The sequence below is a fragment of the Cenococcum geophilum genome (assembly GCF_001692895.1).
Source record: "Cenococcum geophilum 1.58 unplaced genomic scaffold K441scaffold_91, whole genome shotgun sequence".
NCBI lineage: Eukaryota > Fungi > Ascomycota > Dothideomycetes > Gloniales > Gloniaceae > Cenococcum > Cenococcum geophilum.
The window spans coordinates 238,676-262,960 of record NW_027137649.1 but is presented as its reverse complement, the minus strand read 5'-3'; the positions used below and the strand labels follow the sequence as shown (position 1 = coordinate 262,960).

Sequence of the window (24,285 nt, the reverse complement as noted above, 5' to 3'; positions counted from 1 at the left end):
AGACACAAACCCCACCATGGCCACCGCAGACGCACAGCCAACTCTCGGCAAGTACATCCAATTCGACCTCAACACGGGCGCCATCATCGACAAGGCTACCGAATACCTCAAGCCAGAAAAGCTCACTGCTCTCCTAGAAGAGCACAAGAGTCCGTCACCACCCACACGCCTTACCCTCTCACACCGCACTAACAAATCTATAACCACCTACAGGCGGGTTCATCGTCGCTGGCCTCTGGCTGACCTTTTGTCTCCGCTCCTGGCTATCCTACCTCTCCTTTCTCTCACTTAGCACCCTCCCCCTTGTCCTCCTCACCCTGATATCCCTCTCCCTGACCACATCTTCCCGTGCCCTCACTGGCCTTGCTTACTATGCCTACACTGAGATATCCTCTTCCATCACCTCCCTTAGCAAAAAGATCCTCCCTGCCTGGCTTCCCCGCGCCATCCCCATTGTTTTACTCTTCCCCGTCACCCGCGCAGCAATGCTTCTTTTGGTGTTAGCGGTCTGGGAAATCGTGGCCAAGTACCGCAGCGGTGTTGCTGGTGCGACCGAGGGGGCCGATCAGGCTATCCACCGCGCGGTATCGGCTGCTGAGAAAGCTGGTGAGCACGTGCGCGAAGCAAAAGGGCTGGAGTTGCAAGCCATGCAGCTGGCTGCCGCGGTAGTGGACGATGAGGATAATGATGCGAGGTTGAGAGCAACTATCAATGCAGTGAGGGAGGTGAAGAAGGAAGTGGAAGGGATGGTGAAGGACGTGGGGGGGTTGGGGGCGACAGTGGACAAGGTGAGGAAGCAGGCGGAGAAGGCGAAGGTGGTGGCGGAGGAGGGGGATTTGGAATTGGCGGGGGACATGGTGGTGAATGTGGAGAAGTTGCTTGAGAAGGTGGTGCAGGGGGAGAAGAAGGTTGGGGAGAAGGTGGAGGTGATGAGGGGAAAGCTTTGGAAGATGAGTTTGGGCCATGGCTCTGGCTAGGTGGAGTTGCTCAGGCGTGTATGTAGAGAGGTTGTTGGGGATGGTGGTAGAGGCGGCCGGAATTAGATGGGAAGCTGTAACTTGAGAGGATGGATAATGAATGAAATTTCTCTAAAACCCAGACTCGAGACCTTTGTGTTGAACTTCGAGTGACAACTTAGAAAACAGGCTTTCCGCCTCAGGAATTACACCGTCGAGCCGAACAGGAAGCCCAAGAGTATGGCTACCCCTTCTTCTTCTTACCTAGATACTCTCACCAGTTGCCAGGGGTTTGAACAGCGTCTCAATCAGCTGGAAGAAAGTCAGCAACCCATAGAACCAACCGCCAATAGCGAAGGAATACTCACCCATCGGTCCAACTTCCGCTCATCACGAAACGAATTGAACTCGTCATCAAACCTGCCTGTCCGATTGTAAGTACTACTGGTTCCTGACGTCCAGCCCAAAAATGCACTTACCCGCAAAGATATGCAATACGCTGGCAAGGGCCGGGTTGTTGTCGCGTGCGACTTTGAGGCCTCTTAGAAATTCGACGGCTTCGGCCGACGACCCGATTTGGCCAACCAAGAACCTCACGCCTGTAAAACATACTCAGCAAACCGAACACAAATAATACCATATAAACCTAAGGGGAATGGAAACGCACCGTCCCTCGGACGCCCCTTCCTCTCCAACTCATTCCCACACTGGACAATCACATTCACCAGCGTGCCATTGTCCTCGTCTGACGGGCCCCCATCGGTAAGAATGGATACAAGCAGCGGCCTCTTCAGCGTGCCCGCCGTGAGCGGGTTGTATACCATCGGCTTAAGGATGCGCTCTCGCAGCGTCGTGCCGATGGCCGTATTGCCCCGCGGAGTGATCGAGTTGAGGACTCGGCCGATGCCTTCGAGGTCCAGGTTGGGGGACTCGTCGGTTCTCTGGTTGATGAAGCGGAGGGCGACGCCCTCGCCGTCAGGGAGGATCCGGGTTGTGGTCCGCGCAATGCGCAGGGCGAGGCTCAGTTGGCTTGGCCATCGTTTTTCAGCCGTGCCTTTCTTGTTGGCCATGGAGCCGCTGTCGTCTGTTGCTTTGTTAGTGACACGACACATGAAGGAGTAATGAAATGGAAAACCGGGCTTGATTACCGCAGTAGATGACCTGCTGATGCATAGTCACTTGGATAGTCTTGGGGAGGACTTCCTCGCTGCCTAGGTCTGAGCTGGTGTCTTTGGCAAGGTCCACTGCCTTTTTCGCTATGTCCTGGATGAACTCCTTGTTGTCCTTGAAGAAGGTGTTCAGCATAGGCTTTTCTTTGAGATAGGCGTCGACGAGTTTGACGAATTCTTGGGGAGTGGGCTCCCCCGAGCCGGACTGCCTCCGCTTCAATATCTGAGATAAAGTTCATTGTCAGCGGATGTCGGATGTTGTGCTATTTTGGATGTTCAAGGTAATTAGGTACCTTTTCGGTGCTCTCGTCGCGCTCTCCCTTGAAGTTAAATACCTTGCTCATGGCGTCTTGAAACTTGTCGTTGACCCACGAGACAACATGACGCATAAATGTTATGACACCGGACGCAAGGCGCATGAGATTCGACTGCTCCTCCTCCGGCTTCAGCGCGTTTTGCACCGAGCGCTTCCCGGTATTTTTCGCAACCTCAACCGCATTGAAACCATCATTATTCTTGATATGCAGCCTCGCGCCAGCCCTCGCCAGCAGCCGTACAGAATCCACATCCAGCTTCTCAATCGCGCACATCAGCGGCGTGTTGTACTCCGCGAGTTTGCACGTATCGTCGATATTTTCCTTAGGAACGTGAAGGAGAAGCTTCTGCACGATCAGCGGACGCTCCTTCGACGTCTTCCAAGCCGCGAGAAGGAGCGGCGTCTCGCCATTTTTGCAGTGGAGGGTTGCCTTTGCGCCTCGCTCGAGGAGCTGCTCGACTTGGTTCGGGAATCCGGACACCACGGCGGTTGCAAGCAGTGTCCAGCCGGTGGTGGGGTCCTGGGAGTTGAGTTCGTTGTCGGTCAGCCTGGCGGCGTTGAGGGTGCCTCTGCGGGCTTCGTCAAAAATCGTCATCTTCACAGTTGCTAATATCGCACGCAGGTCAGATTGCAGAGCAGAGGTGAAACCAAGCAGTAATTTTCTTCCATCTCCCCCCACCCACCCATCAGAGTTACCCCCTCAGATGCTGGGCAATCTGCAATTTCTCTGACAAAAAGTCATCGTATCGGCACGCTTTTGCAGGACATGGGGGATATCGGGTTAGACCCTCAGAGAGAAAATCCACCTTACCTCCTGCAAACCCCTGAGCCAATAAGCGGCTGGCACCGCCACACCTAAGCCAATTAACGACTGGCGCCGCAGCTAATGTACGCCGCAGGCGTTAGTGCTTGCGCTAGCTATAGCAGCCAATTACAGAGCGCCGAGGTGGATTCATCTCCGAGGGTCTAAGAGATTATGGGCGCGTTTTATAAGGGCTGTACAGCCTTACTAGTGGACAACAGTTGTATCGGCTTTGATGTCGTACTTTAACCCCTAATATAGCGCTTCTTAGCTCGCTAATACCTCCATTTAAAAGCTTATCTCCTACTCTATATATTGCATTCGCAATAGAGCCCGGCCGTGCCCCTAATACCCCTATAAACGTCCCTATAAACGTCCCTATAAACCTATATAAACGCCTATATAAACGCCTATATAAACGCCTACATAAACGCCTATATAAAGCTCTGCTTAAAGCTCTATATAAAGCCGTTTATAAGGCCTTTAAAAACAAGCCTAAATATAAGGTCTATATAGGGAAGCTCCCTACTTAAAGCTCTACTCCGCTTAAAGCTCTACTCTGCTTAAAGCTCTGCTTAAAGCTCTACTTAAAGCTCTATATAAGGCTCCACTTAAAACTCTATTAAAGCTCTACTTAAAGCTCTATATAACGCTTTGCTTAAAGCTCTACTTAAGGCTCTATATAGAGCTCTGCTTAAAAGCTCTACTTAAAAGCTCTATATAAGGCTCCACTTAAAGCTCCACTTAAAGCTCTGCTAGAAGCTTTACTTAAAGCTTAATATAGAGCTCTAAAACTCTCCTAATACGCAGTACTAATACACTAGGAAGTCTCTATAATTGTCTATATAAATAGCTCTATAAACGTCTATATAATTAATTAACTAAACGCCTATATAAACGGCTTTATAAACGTCTATATAATTAATTAATTAATTAATTACCTATACGAACGCCTATATAAATATCTATACGTTTATACGTCTATAATCTATACGTCTATACACTTGTATATAGCTCTATATAAGGCTTTATATAAAGGTCTATATAAAGCTCTACTAAAACTCTATATAAGCCTCTACTTAAAGCTGCCCCCCTACTATAAAGTAAATCTATACCTACTAATATAGGTATAGTATAGTTAGGTAAGTTGTTTATAATAGGGTATAAAAGGTACCTTAAGAAGTTTTAGGATAAATAAAGGTGTAGTAGTGGAGTACGGTCGCTATATTAATAAGGCTAGTTAGGTATAACTAGGGTTTAAAACGCGTCTTTAAACTTTAAGGCCATACTTTGCCCCCTAATACGTTAATTAGCTAGTTAAATTTACTAGGATATACTAATAGAGGATATTATAATTTAATTATATTAAGAATTACAGCTATAGCTACTATATTAACCCCGTTATAGTTACTTAAAGTTAATATATATTAAGAATCGCGCCCGGTTTATAGTAAACGCATACCTATAATTTCTTAGACGCTTTGTAGAGGAATTTTAGGGTTATAGGGGGGCTAGGGGGTAGCGCGACGTTCTATTGGCTCAGGAGTTCGTAGGAGTTAGTGCGCGCCGCTAATTGGCTCAGGAGTTCACACGAGTTGGCAGGGTGGGGCTGTGGCCGGAGTGGGCCATGCAACGCCACAAATTCCTCGGAGAAGCGGCTGAGGCACCTGAGATAAATATCGGGCAGCATTGCAGCAATGCTGTGATTCCGGTGAAGCAGCATGCAGCCTCTGGTAGGCGGAGCCTGGGTCGGCGTTTTCAACATTGGAAGCGTGATATAGAGGCGGGGGATCATTGGATGTAAACCGGAGCCTCGCCGAAGCATGGAATCAAATGGACTCTCCCGCATCTCCCGCAATAGTCTGATGCGGACTTTGTGGGGGAAGTCGTCGAATGACTTTTTATTCGGCTCAGCAAGTGGGACTAGGGCAGATATTAATAGGCTATCATTGCTCGGGACGACGAAAGGCTACGAAACACCGATGTTGTGAATACGAGGCCTATGTTACGCATTAGAAATAACGTGTTCCACCACTCCCACCCCAAAAACTCAAAAATGGGAAAAACCGCACGTTGATATCTCGATAACGGCTTAATAATAAAGTTAGAAATTTTATAGTTAGCCTTTTATACCCATTTTAAACCTCTTATTAAATTTAAAAAGTAATATATTAAGTAGTTCTAAAGATATCGCAATTTAGCTTAAGATTGGGGGCTAAAACCCGATATCTTAATAACGGCGAGGCTTATTACGCTAGAACTTTATTAAAAGTCTTTAAGTAGGCACAAAAGGCTAATTATGGAATTTTAGAATTTATTATTAAGCCGTTGTTAAGATATTAACGTGCGGTTTTTTCTATTTTTAATAGGTTTTTAGGGTAGGCCGAGGAGTAGTACGGGCCAAGAAGTGGTGGAATACGTTACCCCAGACTCTAGATTAACTTAGGGCGTTACTATATTATTATAGAAACATTAGTATAGGCTACTTACCTAAAGCATTCCTTTCTCCACTTTTAAAGACCTAATAGCTAAAATATTAACTACTTTACTAGTATTATTAATCTTTAGAGCCTAATAGGGTTAACTAGGTATACTATATATTACTCTCTAAATATTAAAGAAATGTAGGATTTAAGAGAACTTTAAGGCTATAGGTAATTATACTAAGATAATAGCCTAATACTCTAAAGAGAGCAATAAGCTAGAATTAGATTAAGGACAATATAGCATTATAGTAGCTGTACTATAGCAGTATCCTTACTACCGCTAACAATTCGTTAGAGTGCTCTATATCTTATAGTTTGGTATTAGAGCTTATTAGGGTATAAGGATTATTACAGCTGCAGCTAATACTCCATTATGTTTAGGTAGAAGAAGGTAAAGTTAGGAAAATAGAGTAGGGAAAGTAAAGCTAGGAAAGGAAAGTTGGAATAGACTTATAGGGTTAAGCTATAGGATCTTATATAGTGAAAAGTAAGCTATCTTTCTTCTTAGCTAGTCCTAAAGCGGCGGCATTATCCTTAGCCTCGACTTAAACTAGTAAAGGACTTTAGTAATATTAAAAAATATTATTTAACCTTATAATAAAGCCTTATAGCAGAAACTACAGTAGACTTATTAATAGGCTAGGTATATAGGCAAATAAGAAGTTAATAATGTAATAATAACTAGTAGAGTGGTTACCTAATAGATTAACTTTAATTATATTCTGAGATTTACTATAAAGAAGAGAACTCTTTAGGTAGGGACTGTAGTCCTTTAAATACATAATACTGCGCCTAAGAAATGTACTAAGTACGTTAGTATATTAGTACGTTAGTTTATTATATTCCTACATTTCTATATTCCTATATTCTAAACTTATAACGTAACTAACTACATAACTTAGTTACCCCTTATCCTATAGTTTAACTAATTCTAGTACCTCCCGTACTTCTACTACTAGTCCGTTTATATCTCTTCTTAATAGTGCTATTATTACTAATATAAGGTCCGTAATACTATCCCCCTCCTCTTTATCTTTATTCTTAAAGATATTTTATATCTCTAAGTCGTCTATTAGAGGTATAGCATTTCCATTTTTAATTTAATAACCTTTATTATTCCTAATGCCTTTTATTAGATCTATTATATCTAATTATTATAACCAGCTAGTACTTAAGATTCTTTTTTTTATGAAGTTATGCCATCCTATTCCCGTTATATAGAGAAGAAGTTAATATATATTATAATCGCGGCTCTATTTAGTTACTAACCTTCTTTATACGCTAAGTATATAAAAGTAAATATATAGTTATCCTATAATATTTAATCCGTTTCTAACGCTAAATATATATATTTTATTATTCTTTATAACTATCTAGTTCCTTATTTAATTTGTCTTAGGGTTTTATATATTAGTAGTGGCTAAAAAGCTAAAGAGTAAGCTAGCTAAGGCCCTTGCTAAAGTTTAGCGTTGTTTTAATAAAGTGTTTTAGGCTTTAAAAGCTTAACTAAATACTTATACTCGCCTAAGCCGTCTAGTAAAGGTTTATAAAAAGGTACGCTTAAAAGAGCTATGTTTTATTAAATAAGGTCTTTTTAAGCTTAAGGCTAAGGAGGCTAAAAAGGATTCTAATTAAGATAAGGTAGAAATAACTAGTACGCTAGTAGTAGATCCCTTAAATAATCTAGCTTATCTATTACCCTTAACTAATCCCTTTATCTTTAGCTCCTTCTTAATATTACCTAACTCCTTTTCTTTTAATACTCCCATATCTTTTTTATAGCGTTTTTTAAGTTCTATAGTAGTTCCTAGGTAGTTTTATTATAGCCTATCCACTTAACCTTATACTATATTTTATTGTTAATATCTTTATAACTAATAATCTTTAAAACTTATTATTTATCTTCTTTTTACCCTCTATACGTGTCTACCTTATAGATTAGTGGCTTAATATTCCTATATACTGGCTCTAGTATTATAATATACTATATAGGGTAGATCTTTATTTTAGCTAGTAGGTTTAACTTAAATATAACCGGTAAAATTCTTTATATAATTTTAAAATGTCCTAATCTAATATAGTCTAACTTCTTACTTAGTTGTTAACTCTTAAAAATTTTATATAGTAGCTATACTTTATCCCCCTCCTTAAGATCTAGTCCCTGAATCTCTTAGCGTTATAATACCTTTTTATATTCTCTTATACTATCTTTACTAATTCTATAAGGTCTATATAAAGATTTATTAGTATCTTTATTCTTTCTTTAGCTATACTACTTATTTTCTTTACTTATTATAGTAATAATGATATTCTTAGCTTATATCTATAATTTGCCTTAAATAGTAATATGCTTATTCCTTCTTATAGTGTTGCATTATATATAAACTGCGTAACTAGTAATAATAATACCCAATTATTCTATACGTAATTAACTATAGGGGATATTATTACGGACACCTTAGGTTGCCCTTAGGACAACCCCCAGACGCCCCTTAGATAGTCGCCGGTCACGTGCTAGAGGCACGTGCCCGTAGTATATAGTCTCCACAATCCCTAAGGCCTTACCTCCTTAAGGATTCGTCTCTCTTACCAATCTATCCTATTCTACAATCGTGTCCTTATAGCCCCCTATCTATAAGATCCCCTTATATCTTAAATACTGTTTTAGCGTTTAATTTAATCTTTCCGTTTAACCGTCTATTTGCGGGTAATACACTATTAATATTACTGCGCGAACCCCTTATTCTAATAAGAATACCTCTTAGAATACTACTATAAATCTTAGATCTCTATCTAATATAATCTTACTTAGTACTCTATATCTTGTAAACACTTCTTTAATATAAATTCTAGTAATATCCTCTACTAAGATTTCTTCTATGCATGCTATAAAGTAGCCCTATTTAGTTACCTTATTTACTATTATAAGGATTATATTATACTTCTATCCAGTAATAGGATCTCTTAACTTTAGTAACTTAATAATAAAGTCCTATAATATAACCTCCTATAGTCTCTCTGGTATTTTAATAGGTTATAGCCCTCTATATAGCTTATACCTTATTAGTTTATTCCTTTAGTAATCTAGATATTCTTTTATTACTTTCCTAGCGATACCCTAGATTCTATTAATAATATATTCTTCCTAAAGTCTTAATACTAAGCCTATTACTCCGTTGTGTTCTTAGGTTATTCCCTTATAGAAATCTTCTATAAAATGCTCTATAATGCGTCTTAGGATATACTTTACTTCTCGGTTTTTGTATATATCCATCTATAGATTTTCTAGCTATACTTTTAGAATTCTTTATATCTAAAAGCTTTCTAGTATCTTATAGACTCTTTCTAGTTTATTATTTTCTTAAGTTGCTACTAGCTTAGGGTAATTATATCTAATTAATCCGTTCTTATCTCTACGTAGTATTACTCCTAATAGTTTCTTATTATTTTATAGTTTAGCCTTTCTACCTAACGCGTCTACTCTGGCGTTTTTAGTTCCTTTAGTATACCAAATCTTAAAATAATATTCTATAAGCATCTCTGCCTATCTAACTTATCTTTAGTTAAGTTCTTTTATTATTAAGAACCTCGTTAGGTTCTTATAATCTATCTTAACTATAAATGGTTTTTCTACGCCTTATAAAAATGCTCTCTATTTCTTAAGTATTATAACTATACCTAATAACTCCTTGTTATAAATGTTATAGTTTAGTTCTAGTAGTATTATCTTTTAACTATAGTATGCTACTAGATGCTACGTGCTCTTATACTTCTATAGTAGGTATACTTCTAATATAAAGTTTAATATATTTGTTTCTATAACCGTATCTAGTCCTAGTTAATAGATTTTAAGGATTAGCTTTTAGGTAAATAACTCCTTAAGTTCCTTAAATAACTTCCTTTACTCTTCCCCCTATACTTATTATTCGGATCACGGTAGGGGGGGTTTTTAGTCTCAATTGATTTCTTCTATCTCCTCCGCAGAGGATCGTAAGGATCGCGGTGCCTAAATAGGGGGGGGCTGAGGTCGGACTCTCTATCGGGCTATAGGTGGTCAGGTGACCTACGCTACGCTATACGGCCCCTGCCGCATACGCTCTGCGCGTAATACTATTTATAACCTCTACTTATACAGACACTGGCAACATTTATAAAAAGGAAAGAAGGTGAAAAAAATATAAAGGAGAAGTATATACGTCAACAGGTGCTTAGGGTAGTAATCGCGGATATTTCGGGTATTGTAAATATTGCGGATATTGCAGACATTGCGGATATCGTTATGGATATTGCGGATATTGCGGATGTCGTAAATATTCGGATATTGCGGTAGAAACAGGTAGGCGCGTATAAGGTGTTACTGAGGTGTCTATAATCTCTATCCCTCTCCCTTTACAAACTTAGTCCAAAACGCCTCCGCCTTAGGGTCGCCGTAATAGCTAGGATAGGGTTCTATATTAAGGTAGAAGTTAGAAGCTCTAAAGGTATCCCCTTAGTTATCGTCGTTATCGTTAGTATCGCTATTACTGCCCTCAAAATCGGAGATGTATTGACGTATTCTTTGGTCCCTTTCTTCCTTTATATGGATTGTAGACTAATATCCAGATTTACTGCATATAAAGCATTTTTTGCCCTTATTGCGGTATTAACAATTAGGGGGGTAATGTTGTTGGTTAGAGGAGCGGTATTATTAGTCGGTATAGAATAATTTAATCTCTAGTTCTTGTTTACCGTACGTTATAATTAAGGACTTAATATCGCTAATAAGGCCAGCAAGGGGAGTAGCGGGTTAAAAGCAGGCTGGTTTATAGGCTGGTATGTCTTAACACGCAGTAAGGAGCTTATTATAGAATGTCATGTTATTTTAGAGGTCCTTTGCTAACCTACGTTATAGCTGCCATATCTCATTAATTAATATCTAAAATACTTAGCCTGTATCAAGTCCTTTTTAAGTAGTAACTTATTTAAGCGTAATTGCATTCCACTTTAATAGGATATCGCGTTTATATTCGTTGCCTTTAAAGTATAATTTAAGGCCTATGCATATATTCTTAAGAAGGTTAAGATCTTTAAGGTGGGTGAAGTAATATTTAAGAGCAAGGCCGCGGAGCATGGTAGGAATAGCAATGATATAGGCCTACTTAGGGACGCCGGCTCGGAGGCAGTAGTTTTGGAAAATCTTAAACTTGAAATCAAAGTTATCTTATTTACTAGAGTATTTAACTTCGTCCGTGTAGAGCTTAGCTAAGTTAGTAATCTCTCTTTCGAAGCTTCCTTATAAGGCAAGCTGGTCTATAGCTTAGGTAATTCGTGCTAAAGTCAGGGGGGTAGTTGCTGGGGTTGGCTGAATAATTTGAACGGGGGCAGTCGATAGTGATGGTAGAGCTAGGGTAGGGTCGTCGATAGGGTCGTCGGTAGGGCCGTCGGTAGGGTTATCAGTAAGGCCGTTAGTAGGGTCGTCAGTAGGGTCGTCGGTAGGGTCGTCGGTAGGCCATTTTAAGGGAGTTGGTTCGTGAATAGCTCCTAGAAGGCCGTCTGCAATTGACTTCCTTGCCTCCTTCCGTATATATACGCCATTTTCACGAAGGTAATCCCTGATCTTTTTCAATCGATCCTTGCTAAGGTCATTAAGTATATCCCTTATAAATAACTCGAAGTCATCAACAAAGCTCTCCTATAAGTTAAATCCCTTTTATCCATTCTCCTTATATATCGATAAACGCCAATTAACGAATACTTTAACTTCCTTAATGTTGGTTACGGTCGCGTCAATTCCAGTCTCCTATTTTTTGGTATCCATTGCGGAGGTAGATTTTTCGGTATTCATCGCGGAGGTAGCCATCTTTTGGTTCCGTAGTTAATTCAATAGTTAGACTAGAAGCGTAGAAACACCCATAAACTAATCGTTCTAAAGGCGTAATAGACGCAGGTTAGAAGCGCGAGGAACCTCACAAACTGGCCTTTAGACTTAGCAAGCAATAGCTTAATTCTTAGCCTTTAACAAGAGGTCTAGAGAATCAGATAGTGCCTTTCTTCGTTATACCTTACTGATCTGTGCGGCACTGATTAGTATTCGGATCACAGTAGGGGGGGTTTTTAGTCTCAATTAATTTCTTCTATCTCCTCCGCAGAGGATCGTAAGGATCGCGGTGCCTAAATAGGGGGGGGGCTGAGGTCGGACTATCTATCGGGCCGTAGGTGGTTAGGTAACCTACGCTACACTATATAGCCCCTACCGCATACGCTCTGCGCGTAATACTATTTACAACCTCTACTTATACAGACACTTATAATTCCTCTTTCTTTATAAGCCTAGTAAATAGTTTAATATTTTTTAACTATTATACTATAAACCTTTTATAGTAGTTACAAAACCTTAAAAATAACCTTAACTATATTATATTTTCTAGTTCTTACTAACTTACTATAGCTTTAATTTCCTTTAGGTCTATACTAATATAACCTAGTTTAATAATAAATCTAATAAAATCGGTCTTTATAGTAAAGAACTCGCATTTCTTAATTACTACTAGTATTTATTCTTTTTATAGTCTCTTTAAAACTGTTACGGAACCCCACCGTAGGGGCCTCCATAGGAGAGCCCCGTGCTCTCACGTACACCTCGCGTACAGCTTATATCAGCTACGCGTAGGTATATCACCTCCTTACGCCCTCGACCCTTACGATCGATCGCGTAACGTCTTATAGACTCCTCAAATACATATGTCTTATAGCCACTGCCCCGTCCCGTGACATTACGTTGCGCCTTTTTACTACCGACACCTAGCCTATAACTAATTCTACGTCTCTATAATACTATAGGCGCTGCCAAAAGCAGCGTGCCTATAAGTTACCTCACTTTATACTTCTAAGGAACCCATAATAATAAGACAATATTCCTTATTAGCCACTATATTAAACCTAAAGAATAATCCAATACCTATACTTAACCTACAACGCTAATTAATCCTAGGAGAATTTGATTTATCAGCCCTAGCCTTAACCCCTAAGGAGATAGACACTAATAATATCTTATCTTTTATTAACTATATAACTACGGACAAGCAAGCGGAAGGGCTACTACCTATTAAAATCAAAATATAAGACGCCAAGACGTTTATAAAAATGGTAGCATAAAAACCTAATAAATACTACCGCCTTCTATAGAACTACTACCTAAAGCTTATATAAGCCGAGATGCGTACTACCTAAGATCGCGATATTATCTAAGACCTATAAGCTCGTAAGGCGCTCGCTAATAACACGCGTTAAGAAACTGAAGATAACCTCTATGTATCTAAACGCGACGTCTAATAGTTAAAGAAGGCTAAGATCGCACTTATTACTACGGTCACTAAAAAAGAAGGCATAATTAAATACCTATAATCTCAGCTTAATGAGCATATTTGTAACAACGTTAGACACCTCTCTACTATATATAACGCCACTTAAGTCTTTACGCCCCTAGCAACTTTACCTACTTAATACTTAACGAAGGGTTAGCGCCGAGCAGCCTTACCTAATAAAAACCCCTACTAAAGCAATAATAAAAGCTATAACGACCGAACCTAAGCTACTACTATAGGGTCTAATATATATTACCCTAATCCCCTAGTTTTTTAGGGAGACCGTAAAGAATATAGCTACTAAAAGATATAAATCCGCGAGAAACTAACTTAGAGCGCCTGCCTTTTTCCTACGGAAGATACTAAGATTGGCTACATTATTAGGCGAATAAAGGGTATACTGTTTAACAGACTCTTCGCCTAATAGGAGACTAATGGCCCCCGGAAGTAGCAGTCCTACTAAGAAGTCCTTAATAATCTCAACCTAATATACCGCGACTATAACCTACTAGCCACCAACCGAGCTAAACTACGTGCCCTAAAAATAAGCCCTACTAAATTATTCGATAAGTTCTATATTAAATTCCAGGAATATACCAGAGCCCTTGCCTAAGATAATACTAAAGACTAAGAAGATCTTCTTAAAAAAGTCACTTATTGCCTTAGTTACGCAGCCGCCAGCTATAACTACAATAATATTTATAATATGGTAGCAGCCATATAGAAGATTAAACGACGACTAAATTAGATCGCTACTATAAACCCCTACCTAAAGACCTCCCTATAGAAGCCCTCTGGACCTACTAAACCACTAACGCTTACTACCCTAAGTAATACTACTGGTCCTAATATCGACCTTTCTATACCAACCTTTCCGTAGAAGCTACTAGACGGAGAACGCGAGCTACTCTAAAAGCTAAAGCGTTGCTATAGATGTTGTTAAGAAGGCTATTATAGCTATAGCCTAAACTACCTAATAGCTAGGTTTAGTAGCTGCCGCCTAATACCTAACCTAGTACCTTAAATACTAAATATATCGCTATGTGCTACTACCGTATAAGATAAAGATATAGTAATAGCGGTAAAGTTAAATACGGAAACGGAAAACGCTAAGTCCTAGCTCTAAGTTGTAGGTTAGGACGCCCTAATGATAAGGGGATCTATATATCGGCCTACTTAATAAATAACTTAGTAAAGATAAATAGACGGAAATAGATAGTTTTACCCGTAATAGGAACTACTGCTAAAAAATAATATAAAAGCTATTCTATAATTAATTGCGGAGCTACTAATAAATTTATAGATACCTAATTTGTGCGTACTTATAACCTACCTACCTTACCCCTTACTAAAGCCCGCGCCCTATAACTTGCCGACGGTAGTTATACCGCATAGAAGATTACCTATATAGTATAACTCCACCTAGACATAAATAGGCACCAGGAAGAACTTTAGGCCTATATTATACTACTTACTAACTACCCTATTATCCTTGGAATAAACTAGCTTAAATAACACAACCCCGCTATTAACTAGAAAAAGAAAGAAATAACCTTTAACTCTAAATACTGTAGAGAGACCTGCCTAGGATATGGCCTAGCCGCCTCTATCTACTCCCTAGAATACTAACCTAAGGAACCCCTTATTACCTTACCCATAACTAACTGCCACTACGTAAGTGCCGTGGCCTTCTACCGTATAGTATATAGAAAAGGCTGGACCGTTACCGTAGCCTCCCAATTATGACTATATAAGCTTAATAAAAAATAAAACTACGTCCTCTATAGTAATAGGATAGATATAGTTAACCTCGTAAAAAATAATGCCCCCGTAGAACTCTATGGACTTTTACCTTTAGACTTTAAAAAGTTTATAAAGCTTAAAAAAGGACTTACCAACAAGGAACTCCGCAAGCTCCTCCCTAAAAGGTACTATAACTTTATTAACGTATGCTTATAAAAGAGCGTAGATATACTCCCCCCACATTAACCTAATAACTATACTATTAATATTAAATAAGGAAAAACGCTACCCTATAAGAGATCCTACCTAATATTAAAAGATGAACTTCTAGTTGTTAAAAAGTATATTAACAAACACCTTAACAAAGGGTTTATTCGCCCCAGTATATCCCTAGCAGCCGCCCCTATCCTCCTTACTAAGAAGCTAGGAGGAGGTATTTAATTCTACGTTAACTATAGAGGATTTAACGCTATCACGATTAAGAACTAATACCCTATACCGCTTATACGTAAGACTCTTAAGCGGCTTAGCCAAGCTAAAATCTATACCAAGCTTAATATTATCGCCGCCTTTAACCGCCTCTAAATATAAGAAGGTAATAAATAGAAAACCGCATTCGCATCGCGCTTTAGCTAATTTAAATATACTGTTATACCCTTTAGTATATATAACGGCCTAGGCAGCTTTTAAAGCTATATTAATAACGCCTTATAGGACTACCTTAACGACTTCTACTCTACGTACCTAGACAATATACTTATTTATAGCAATAACCCTTCTAAGCATACTAAGCACGTTTAAAAGGTCCTACAGCGCCTTAGGGACGTAGGACTTTATATTAATTTAAAGAAGTGCAAATTCTTAGTCACAGAAGTAAAATACCTTAGACTAATTATTACTACTAAGGGTGTCCGTATGGACCCTAAAAAGGTATATATAATTACTAAATAGCAAACCCCTAACTGCATTAAAGATATATAAGCTTTCCTTAGTTTCGCTAACTTCTATTAAAAATTCATATACAACTTCTCGGGTGTTATAGCACTACTTACAGCAATAATGCGAACGAAGGGTCTTTCCGTAAAAGGAAGAAAAATATATCTACGTTTTATCTAGACGCCTAAATATAAGAAGGCGTTCTAAGACCTTAAAGATACTTTTACTAAAGCACCTATCCTAGCTCACTTTATACCAGGACAATAACTCTATTTTAAGACTAACTTCTTAGACCACGTCAACGCAGGCGTCCTCTCCCAGATAGGTGATAACGGTCTCCTCCACCTAGTCGCATTTTATTTATCTAAGCTTATACTATAAGAATATAACTACAAGATCTATAATAAGGAACTTCTCGCGATTATATAAGCATTTAAAAAATTCTAACCGGAACTCTTCTTAGCAGAACCTAACCAGCCAACTAAAGTCCTTACGGATTATCGCAACCTTAAGTACTTTATAACTATAAAATAGCTAAACTAACGCTAAGTACGCTAAAATAAGTTCCTCTTTAGTTTTAACTTTAAAATTGCATATAGGCCAGGAGTATAAGGTACTAAGCCTAATAGCCTAATATGCCGCTTATAAGACCTTCCTTAGTTTAAAGATAACCCCTATAACTAGTTCTAATAACAGACAATCCTAAAAGCACGGAATTTAGCCCTAGGTATACTACCTATAATAAAGCTAACTATACCTTAGCTCCACACCACAGAACTAGAATTACCTCCCAAAATTAACAAGCTTATTACTACGGCATATAATACCTCTATTAACCCATTACTATATTAACTTATTGCCGCAAAGACCGCCGGCGCCTATACGCTGCCGACTAAACTTTAAAGCTTAGGCTAAATTAATATAGCAGCCTTAGAAGTAAAAGAGAACAGGCTCTATTATAAAGGCCGTCTATTCGTTCCTAACTTAGAAAATCTATAACGGCAACTAATCTAATGGCCTATAACCTCCAATCAAGCGGCCACCTAGGTAAAGGAGGAACCTATAAGCTTCTTAGCCGATACTACTTCTAGCCTAAAATAATAGACTTAGTTAAACGCTTTATAGGCGCCTGTTATAGTTATAAGCGTACTAAGGCCTTTAATATAAAGTACTAAGGACTACTATACCCTCTACCAGTACCTATATAACAATAGGCAGATATCGCTATAAATTTCGTTGTTAACCTACTACCCTATAAGCGATATAGCTATACCTATAAGAACATCCTTATAATAATATACCGACTTATAAAAGAGCGCCACTACGTCCTAACTAAAGGCGTAGCTGTTAGCGACGTTACTAACGCTTTCCTCTACGAAATCTACCAATTATATAGGTTACCTAACTCGATTATGTCTAACTAAGGCATATAGTTCGGCTCTAATGTATAGAGACGAATCTGCTAACGCCTTAGTATCTCCATTAAGATATCTATATCCTTTTACTACAAAACTACTAGGTAACCAGAAAACGCTAATGCTAGCATAAAAGCGTACCTATAATAGGTAGTTGCCTATAGTTAAGATAACTAGGTAGATTACCTCCTACTAGGTAAATTCACAGCAAATAACTACGTCTTAACTACTATAGGACTTACCCCGTTCTTCGCGAACAAGAGATATTACCCCTAATCCGGCATAGAACCACCAGAACCTATTAATAAGAAACTACTATATAGAAAACGCCTTAAGATGCTACTTACTAACTAGCATACAGACCATATAAAAAATCTACTTAACTACTGTAAGGGAGAAATGGCCTGGGCTTAAGCAAAGTAGGCTTACTTCGCTAACTATTATAGAACGCCACTACCGGAGATGCGTGTTGGCAACTAGATATAGCTAAATGCACGCAATATCTCTACGTAAAGGCCTATAAAGTCACTTAATTATAAAAACCTTAGCCCCTACCTAATTAAACGAGTTATTAATAGGGGAGCCGCATATAAGCTAGAGCTCCTACCTACCCTAGCCACCCGCGGGATATAGCCTATATTTTACCTATAGCTACTATACCTTTACTAGCCTAACCCCTTACCGGGGCAGATATAGCCTAAACCCCTACTAGTACTAATCCGAGACGAGAACGAAGACAAAAACTATAAGGAGTGGACCGTTAAACAAATTATCAACTCTAAATACTTTGGCAAAGGTAGAGGACGACGGCTTTACTACAGAGCTATATATACAGGATTCGATATAAATTAGCTAGAATAGTAACTATAGGAAGACTTTAAAAATACAAAGGATTTAATTAGCGACTTTTACTACGCGAACCTATAGAAACTGGGCCTAAGCAGAGATTTTATACCTAATCCTCTATAGGAGCCCTTATAGAGTTAAACCGTTATATATTGCCACGTAGGGGCAAATTGCCATTAGATTGCCGTTAGATTACGGCAAAGTGTAATTACATGACTGGAATATCGTTAAGATGTCCAGGAACTTCGACCGGCGGTTAAAGTTATCTAATTAGTCAGATTCTTAGATACCAAGCCTTATCACATAACGTTGTTTTAAGCCTTTAGTAATACCCCCCTTTCTTCTTTTTTATACCCTAAGTGTCCCTTCTATATATATATAGTAACTATAGTATCGCTAGAGCTCCGCCTCTATAAGAGGGGGGGTAGTATTACGGAACCCTACCGCAGGGGCCTCCATAGGAGAGCCCCGTGCTCTCGCGTATACCTCGCGTACAGCTTATATCAGCTACGCGTAGGTATATCACCTCCTTACGCCCTCAACCCTTACAATTAATCGCGCAATATCTTATAAACTCCTCGAATATATACATCTTATAGCTACTGCCCCGTCCTATAACATTAACCTATTTAACGTATTCCCTATATTTTTCCTTAGTTATTAAGTAGATAATATTATTATTAAGGTGTTCTTCTAACACACTATTAATTCTTTTCTAAAATATTACTAGTGTATTTGTTAACCTATATTATATAACTAATAGCTTATATAGTCCTTCCTTTAACCTAAAGGCTACCTTTTATTTATTGCCTTCCTTAGTTCTAATTTAATAGTACGCCTATCTTAGATCTATCTTTATAAAGATTTACACGTTACCTATCCTATCTTAAATTTCGCTAATTAAGGGTAAAGAATACCTATCCTTTTAAGTAATGTTATTTAACTGTCTATAGTTAATACATAGCTTAAGTTTTCCGTTTTTCTTTAGTATGAATAGTACTAGATATCCCGCTAATAACTATAATGGTTTAATATATCCCTTTTATAGGTTTTCTTAAACAAACTCTTAAGTGCTTTTAACTCCTCTTAAGTAAGCTTATAGGTTAGAAAGAACTTTAGACTTATTCCTAGTTCTAACTCTATCTTATAGTCCCATGCTATATAATTTACTAACCTTTTATTTTCTAGGCTCTATGGTTTTTTACTATACTTATAGTATCTCTTTAGTATATAGGATAACCCTTTCTTAGTTTCCTTATAAGTTTCTCTAACTTAGTACTATACTAACTTAGTTTATTATTGCATCTTATGGCGTTAAGTATCCCTAATATTAACCTAGCCTATAACCTAATTAATCTTTAAATTATATTTCTATAACTAAAGCATACTTAATACTGACTTATCCTTCCCCAATAGTAGGATATTAAAAGACATCTTAATTCGTCTCCCTTTAATAGTTATCTAAATAGGTCCTATTTTAAGGTTAATAAGCCCTCCTCTATAGGTTATTAGATCTCCTAAAATTGTAACTAATAGGTAAAGTTACTCTTTTTATCTATAAGGTAATCCCATTCTTTAAACTGCTGCTAATAAGATATAGTTCCTTATTACTTTACTATCTATTAGTGCTTTAAACTACTAATCTTACTAATTAACTCGTAAATTTAAGTATTATTCTTAAATTCCTTTAAGGGTTTAAGGCTTTACCACTAGCTCCCTTTAGTTCCGTAGGCCTCTACTTTTCCTAACTATTAGCTGCTTAATTTCTATATACTTAGCTTACTCTTTAGCTAATACCTAGTTTACTTTTTATCTTTAATATACTATAGACATATATTCTCTAGGCACTCCCACTACTATTATCTATTAAGGTATTCTTCTATAAGGAATCTTTTTAATTAAAATATTAAGTCTCCTAACTCCTAAACTTCTACTAAATGCCATCTATATATATACTTAGCATTTCTATACTATTGCTTATTTAGCGCCTAATATATCCTTATAGGGTACTTCCAATTCTTTTCTTTTGGATTCTTATACATTTTATATATATTATCCATATATATAATCTATAATAGCGTATAATACGCTAAGTACTTTAGGTTAACTCTTAACTTATCTTTATCCTTAAGTTTAAACCTCTATTATATTAATCTAAACATTATAACTTTATTTATAGGTACTAAGATTTGCCTTTTACTTCTCTAGTCCTCTAATTATTCCTCTAAATCCCTAGATATTATAATTAAGGCTCCCTTAATATAACTTATAGCTTTTTCTATAATAGGGTAGTTTTAGATAACTTTTTTTATCTAACTATATATAGAAATCTTCCTACTTATTATTATATCGCTATCTATACCACTTTTAGTATAGCTATTAGAGTATATACAGCTTATCCGTAAGGAAGTATCTTCTTATTACTATATTATAATAGCCCTTTATATATTGTTTTTTAAATCTAATAGGGATCTCTAGATCCTCTTCTTATTCTAGTTTATTAAGCTATTTTACTCTTAGCGTACCTATCTTAGGCCTATTAGTTATTCTTTATATAGGTACTCTGTCCCTAGTATATCTTAGTATACTAGATCTTTAATTTAGTTTCTATTCTTACTATATAAGAATTCTCTGTCTAAATTTCTCTATAGTTTCTTTTGTTTTTTACCTTATAAGTAGATCCTTAAAGTCTTCTTACTTCTTAATCTTAGTTCTATAGGATTCTTAATCCTAAGCTTACTTCTTTCTTAAACTTAGCTCTAGCCTTAGTTTAACTAGGCTTCTATAATGTTCTTATCTCGTTTTAAGAGTCTTAAATTTTACTTATCTTATCTTAAAAATCTTACACCTTTAGGAAACTTCGTCCTAGGCTTATTTATATATTACTAAACTAAGCCGTTACTCTGCTCTATTAGTTGTTGTCTATTATAGGTCCTTAAGCTTATCTTATCCCTTCTTAGGAATTTTAAGCGTCTTTTATCTCTTCCTAAGAATCTTAAGCCTATAGCCTATTGCCTTTATTAAGTAATAAGCTAGCACTAGTAGTCGTCTACTTACCTAACCCTTTTTATTAAATATTTCTCCTTTTATCTTATAGAGCAATAGATGCCGTATCTAATAGTATTATAATTGTAACGGAACCTTGTAGCAAGAACTATGGTGGGTCCTATTATTGGGCTAGGTGTGTAGGAAATGCAAGTAATAATAGTCGACAAGTAATAATAACTAGTGGAGTGGTTGCCCAATAGATTAACTCTAATTGTATTCTAAGAATTACTATAAAGAAGGAACTATCTAGGTAAGAACTAAGGGTCCTTAAATACACAACCGTACTCCTATGAAATCCTCTTTATACGTAATATACGTCTTATATATAAGGTACGTAAGTTCCTCTTATTCCTCTTGTTTAATACGTAGCATATTATATAACCTTAGTTACTATTCCTTGTTATATAGTTCTACTAGTTCCATCCTAGACCGTGCCTAAATTAACTAACTAGCTTCTTCCGACTCCTCTTCTAGTAGTTATAACATTGTACTTAAAGCGTCCGTAACACCATCTCCCTCCTTTTTATCTTCGTCCTTAAAGATTTAAAATATCTCTAAGTCGTTTACTAGAGGTGTAATATCCGTCTAATTAATTTGGTTAATACTATTGCTTATTATACCTAAAGCAATTTCTTCTTCACACGCCCAACGTCGTGCTCGCACTATTGCTGCGATACTATCTCTTAGTGAGATTATGCCATCTCCGTGTTCTTGTTATTCGAAAGAGGGGTTAGTTTATATTACGTTGGCGAACCTATCTTCGCGACAACTGTCCTCTTACTTAGAGTGCACTAAAGCAAATATTCGTTTGTCCTGTGACGTTTGCTTTACTTCTAATACTAAATATACATAACCTATTACTCTTAATAGTCGTCTAATTCCCTAATTAATTTGTCTTAGGGTCTTATATTTAATCTACTACTACGCGGCTAGATAGTAAACTGTCTTAAGCCCTTACTAAATTAGAATATTCTCGTAATGCGGAACAGAAGGCCCTAGATACTCGCATCGCGGCGTCTACTCGTCTGCTTCGTCTTAAAAAGATATATAAGAAGGTTTATTTTAAGGAGTAGAAGCTTATAGAACAAGGTTTATAGGAACTTAGTAATAAAAAAACGGATTCTCCTCTAATAGAGAAGGAAACAGATCTAAGTAGTTCGGCAACTACTCTTCTTAGGTCCCCCTTAGGTGACTTATTCTTTAGCGATCCTTCTTTATTAATGCTACCTAACCTAATTTCTTCTAATACTCCTATACCTTTCCTATAGCATTTTTTAAATTTTCTAGTGGCTTTTAGGTAGTCTTAGTATAGCCTATCTACTTAACCTTATACTATGTTTTATCGTCAATATCCTTATAACTAACGATCTTTAAAACTTACTATTTGTCTTCTTCTTATCCTCTATACGTGTCTGCTTTATAAACTAGTAGCTTAATATTCCCGTATACTAGCTCTAGCATTATAATATACTATATAGGGTAGATTTTCATCTTAGCTGGTAGATTTAACTTAAACGTAACCGGTAAAATCCTTTACGTAATTTTAAAAGGTCCTAGTCTAACGTAGTCCAACTTCTTACTTGGTTATTAGCTCTTAAAATTTTTATATAGTAGCTATGCTTTATCTCCCTCCTTAAGATCTAGTCCCTTAGATCTCTTAGCATTATAGTACTTTTTCATTCTCTCTTATACTTTCTTTACTAATTCTATAAGGTCTGTATAAAGATTTATTAATGTCTTTATTCTTTCTTTAGCTATACTACTTATTTTCTTTACTTATTGTAGTAATAACGATATTCTTAGCTTATATCCATAATTTGCCTTAAATAGTAATATACCTATTCCTTCTTAAGGTATTATATTATATATAAACTATATAACTAGTAATAGCAATACCTAATTGTTCTATGCGTAATTAATATAGTGCCTTAGATACTGTTCTAGTGTTTAATTTAGTCTTTCCGTTTAACCGTCTATCTGCGGATAATATACAGTAGAAGTTACTACTTAAACTCCTTACTCTACTAAGAATACCTCCTAGAATGCTGCTACGAATCTTAGATCTCTATCTAATATAATCTTATTTAATGCTCTATATCTTATAAATACTTCTTTAATATAGATTCTAGCAATATCTTCCGCTAAGATTTCTTCTATATACGCTATAAAGTATCCCCACTTTATAAGCTTATCTACTATTACTAAAATCGCGTTATAATCTTATCCGGTAATAGGATCTCTTAACTTTAGTAACTTTATAATAAAGTCCCATAATATAACCTCCTATAGTCTCTTTAGTATTTTAATAGGTTGTAGCCCTCCGTATAGCTTATACCTTATTAGTTTATTCCTTTAATAATCTAGATACTCCTTAGTAACCTTTTTAGCTATTCTCCAGATTCCGTTAATAATATACTCCTCTTAAAGTCTTAATACTAAGCCTATAGCTCCGTTATGTCCTTAAGTTAATTCCTTATAAAATTCTTCTATAAACTGCTCTGCTATACTTCTTAGAATATACTTTACTTCTTAATTCTTGTATATATCCGTCTATAAATCTTCTAGCTATGCTTTTAGAATTCTCTATACCTAAAAGCTTTCTAATATCTTGTAGATTTTCTCTAGTTCGTTATTTTCCTAAGTTGCTGCGATTTTTAGATAATTATATCTAATTAATCCGTCTATATCTTTTCGCAGTAAAGCCCCTAATGGCTTTTTATTATTTTATAGTTTAGCCTTATAACTTAGAGCATCTGCTTATATATTGTCTGTACCCTTAATATACTAAATCTTAAAATAGTATTCTATAAGCATCTCTGCCTATCTAACCTGTCTTTAGTTAAGTTCCTTTATTATTAGGAATCCTGTTAGGTTCTTATAATCCGTTTTAACTATAAATAGTTTTTCTATGCCTTATAAGAATGCTCTTTATTCCTTTAATGCTGTAACTATACCTAATAACTCTTTGTTATAGATATTATAGTTTAACTCTAGCGGTGTTATCTTTCGACTATAGTATACCACTAGGTGCCATCTATCTTAATGTTTCTATATAAAGTATACCCTTAGTACATAGTCTAATGCGTCCATCTCTATAACCGTTTCTAGTTCTAGTTAATAGATCTTAAGAACTAGCTCCTAGGTAAACAACTCTTTAACTTTTTTAAAGAGTTCCCTTTATTCCTCTCCCTATGCCTATAGTTCTTCTTTCTTTATTAATCGCGT

General features: G+C 37.0%; 2 protein-coding genes across 2 annotated transcripts; one reads left to right on the top strand and one right to left on the bottom strand.

The window, feature by feature from the left end:
* Positions 1-388: 388 nt before the first annotated feature.
* Positions 389-1,120, top strand: K441DRAFT_374451 (uncharacterized protein). The gene has a single exon (XM_067641473.1). It carries the CDS (start codon positions 486-488, stop codon positions 975-977), a length of 492 nt encoding a protein of 163 aa, XP_067496677.1. The 5' UTR covers positions 389-485; the 3' UTR covers positions 978-1,120.
* A 100-nt stretch (positions 1,121-1,220) lies between these two features.
* On the bottom strand, positions 1,221-3,036 carry K441DRAFT_691312 (uncharacterized protein; the record flags this gene model as incomplete). Its single annotated transcript, XM_067652469.1, has 6 exons — positions 1,221-1,268; positions 1,325-1,380; positions 1,436-1,555; positions 1,624-2,040; positions 2,105-2,348; positions 2,419-3,036. 6 exons carry the CDS (start codon positions 3,034-3,036, stop codon positions 1,221-1,223), a joined length of 1,503 nt encoding a protein of 500 aa, XP_067496676.1.
* Between the last annotated feature and the right edge of the window lie 21,249 nt (positions 3,037-24,285).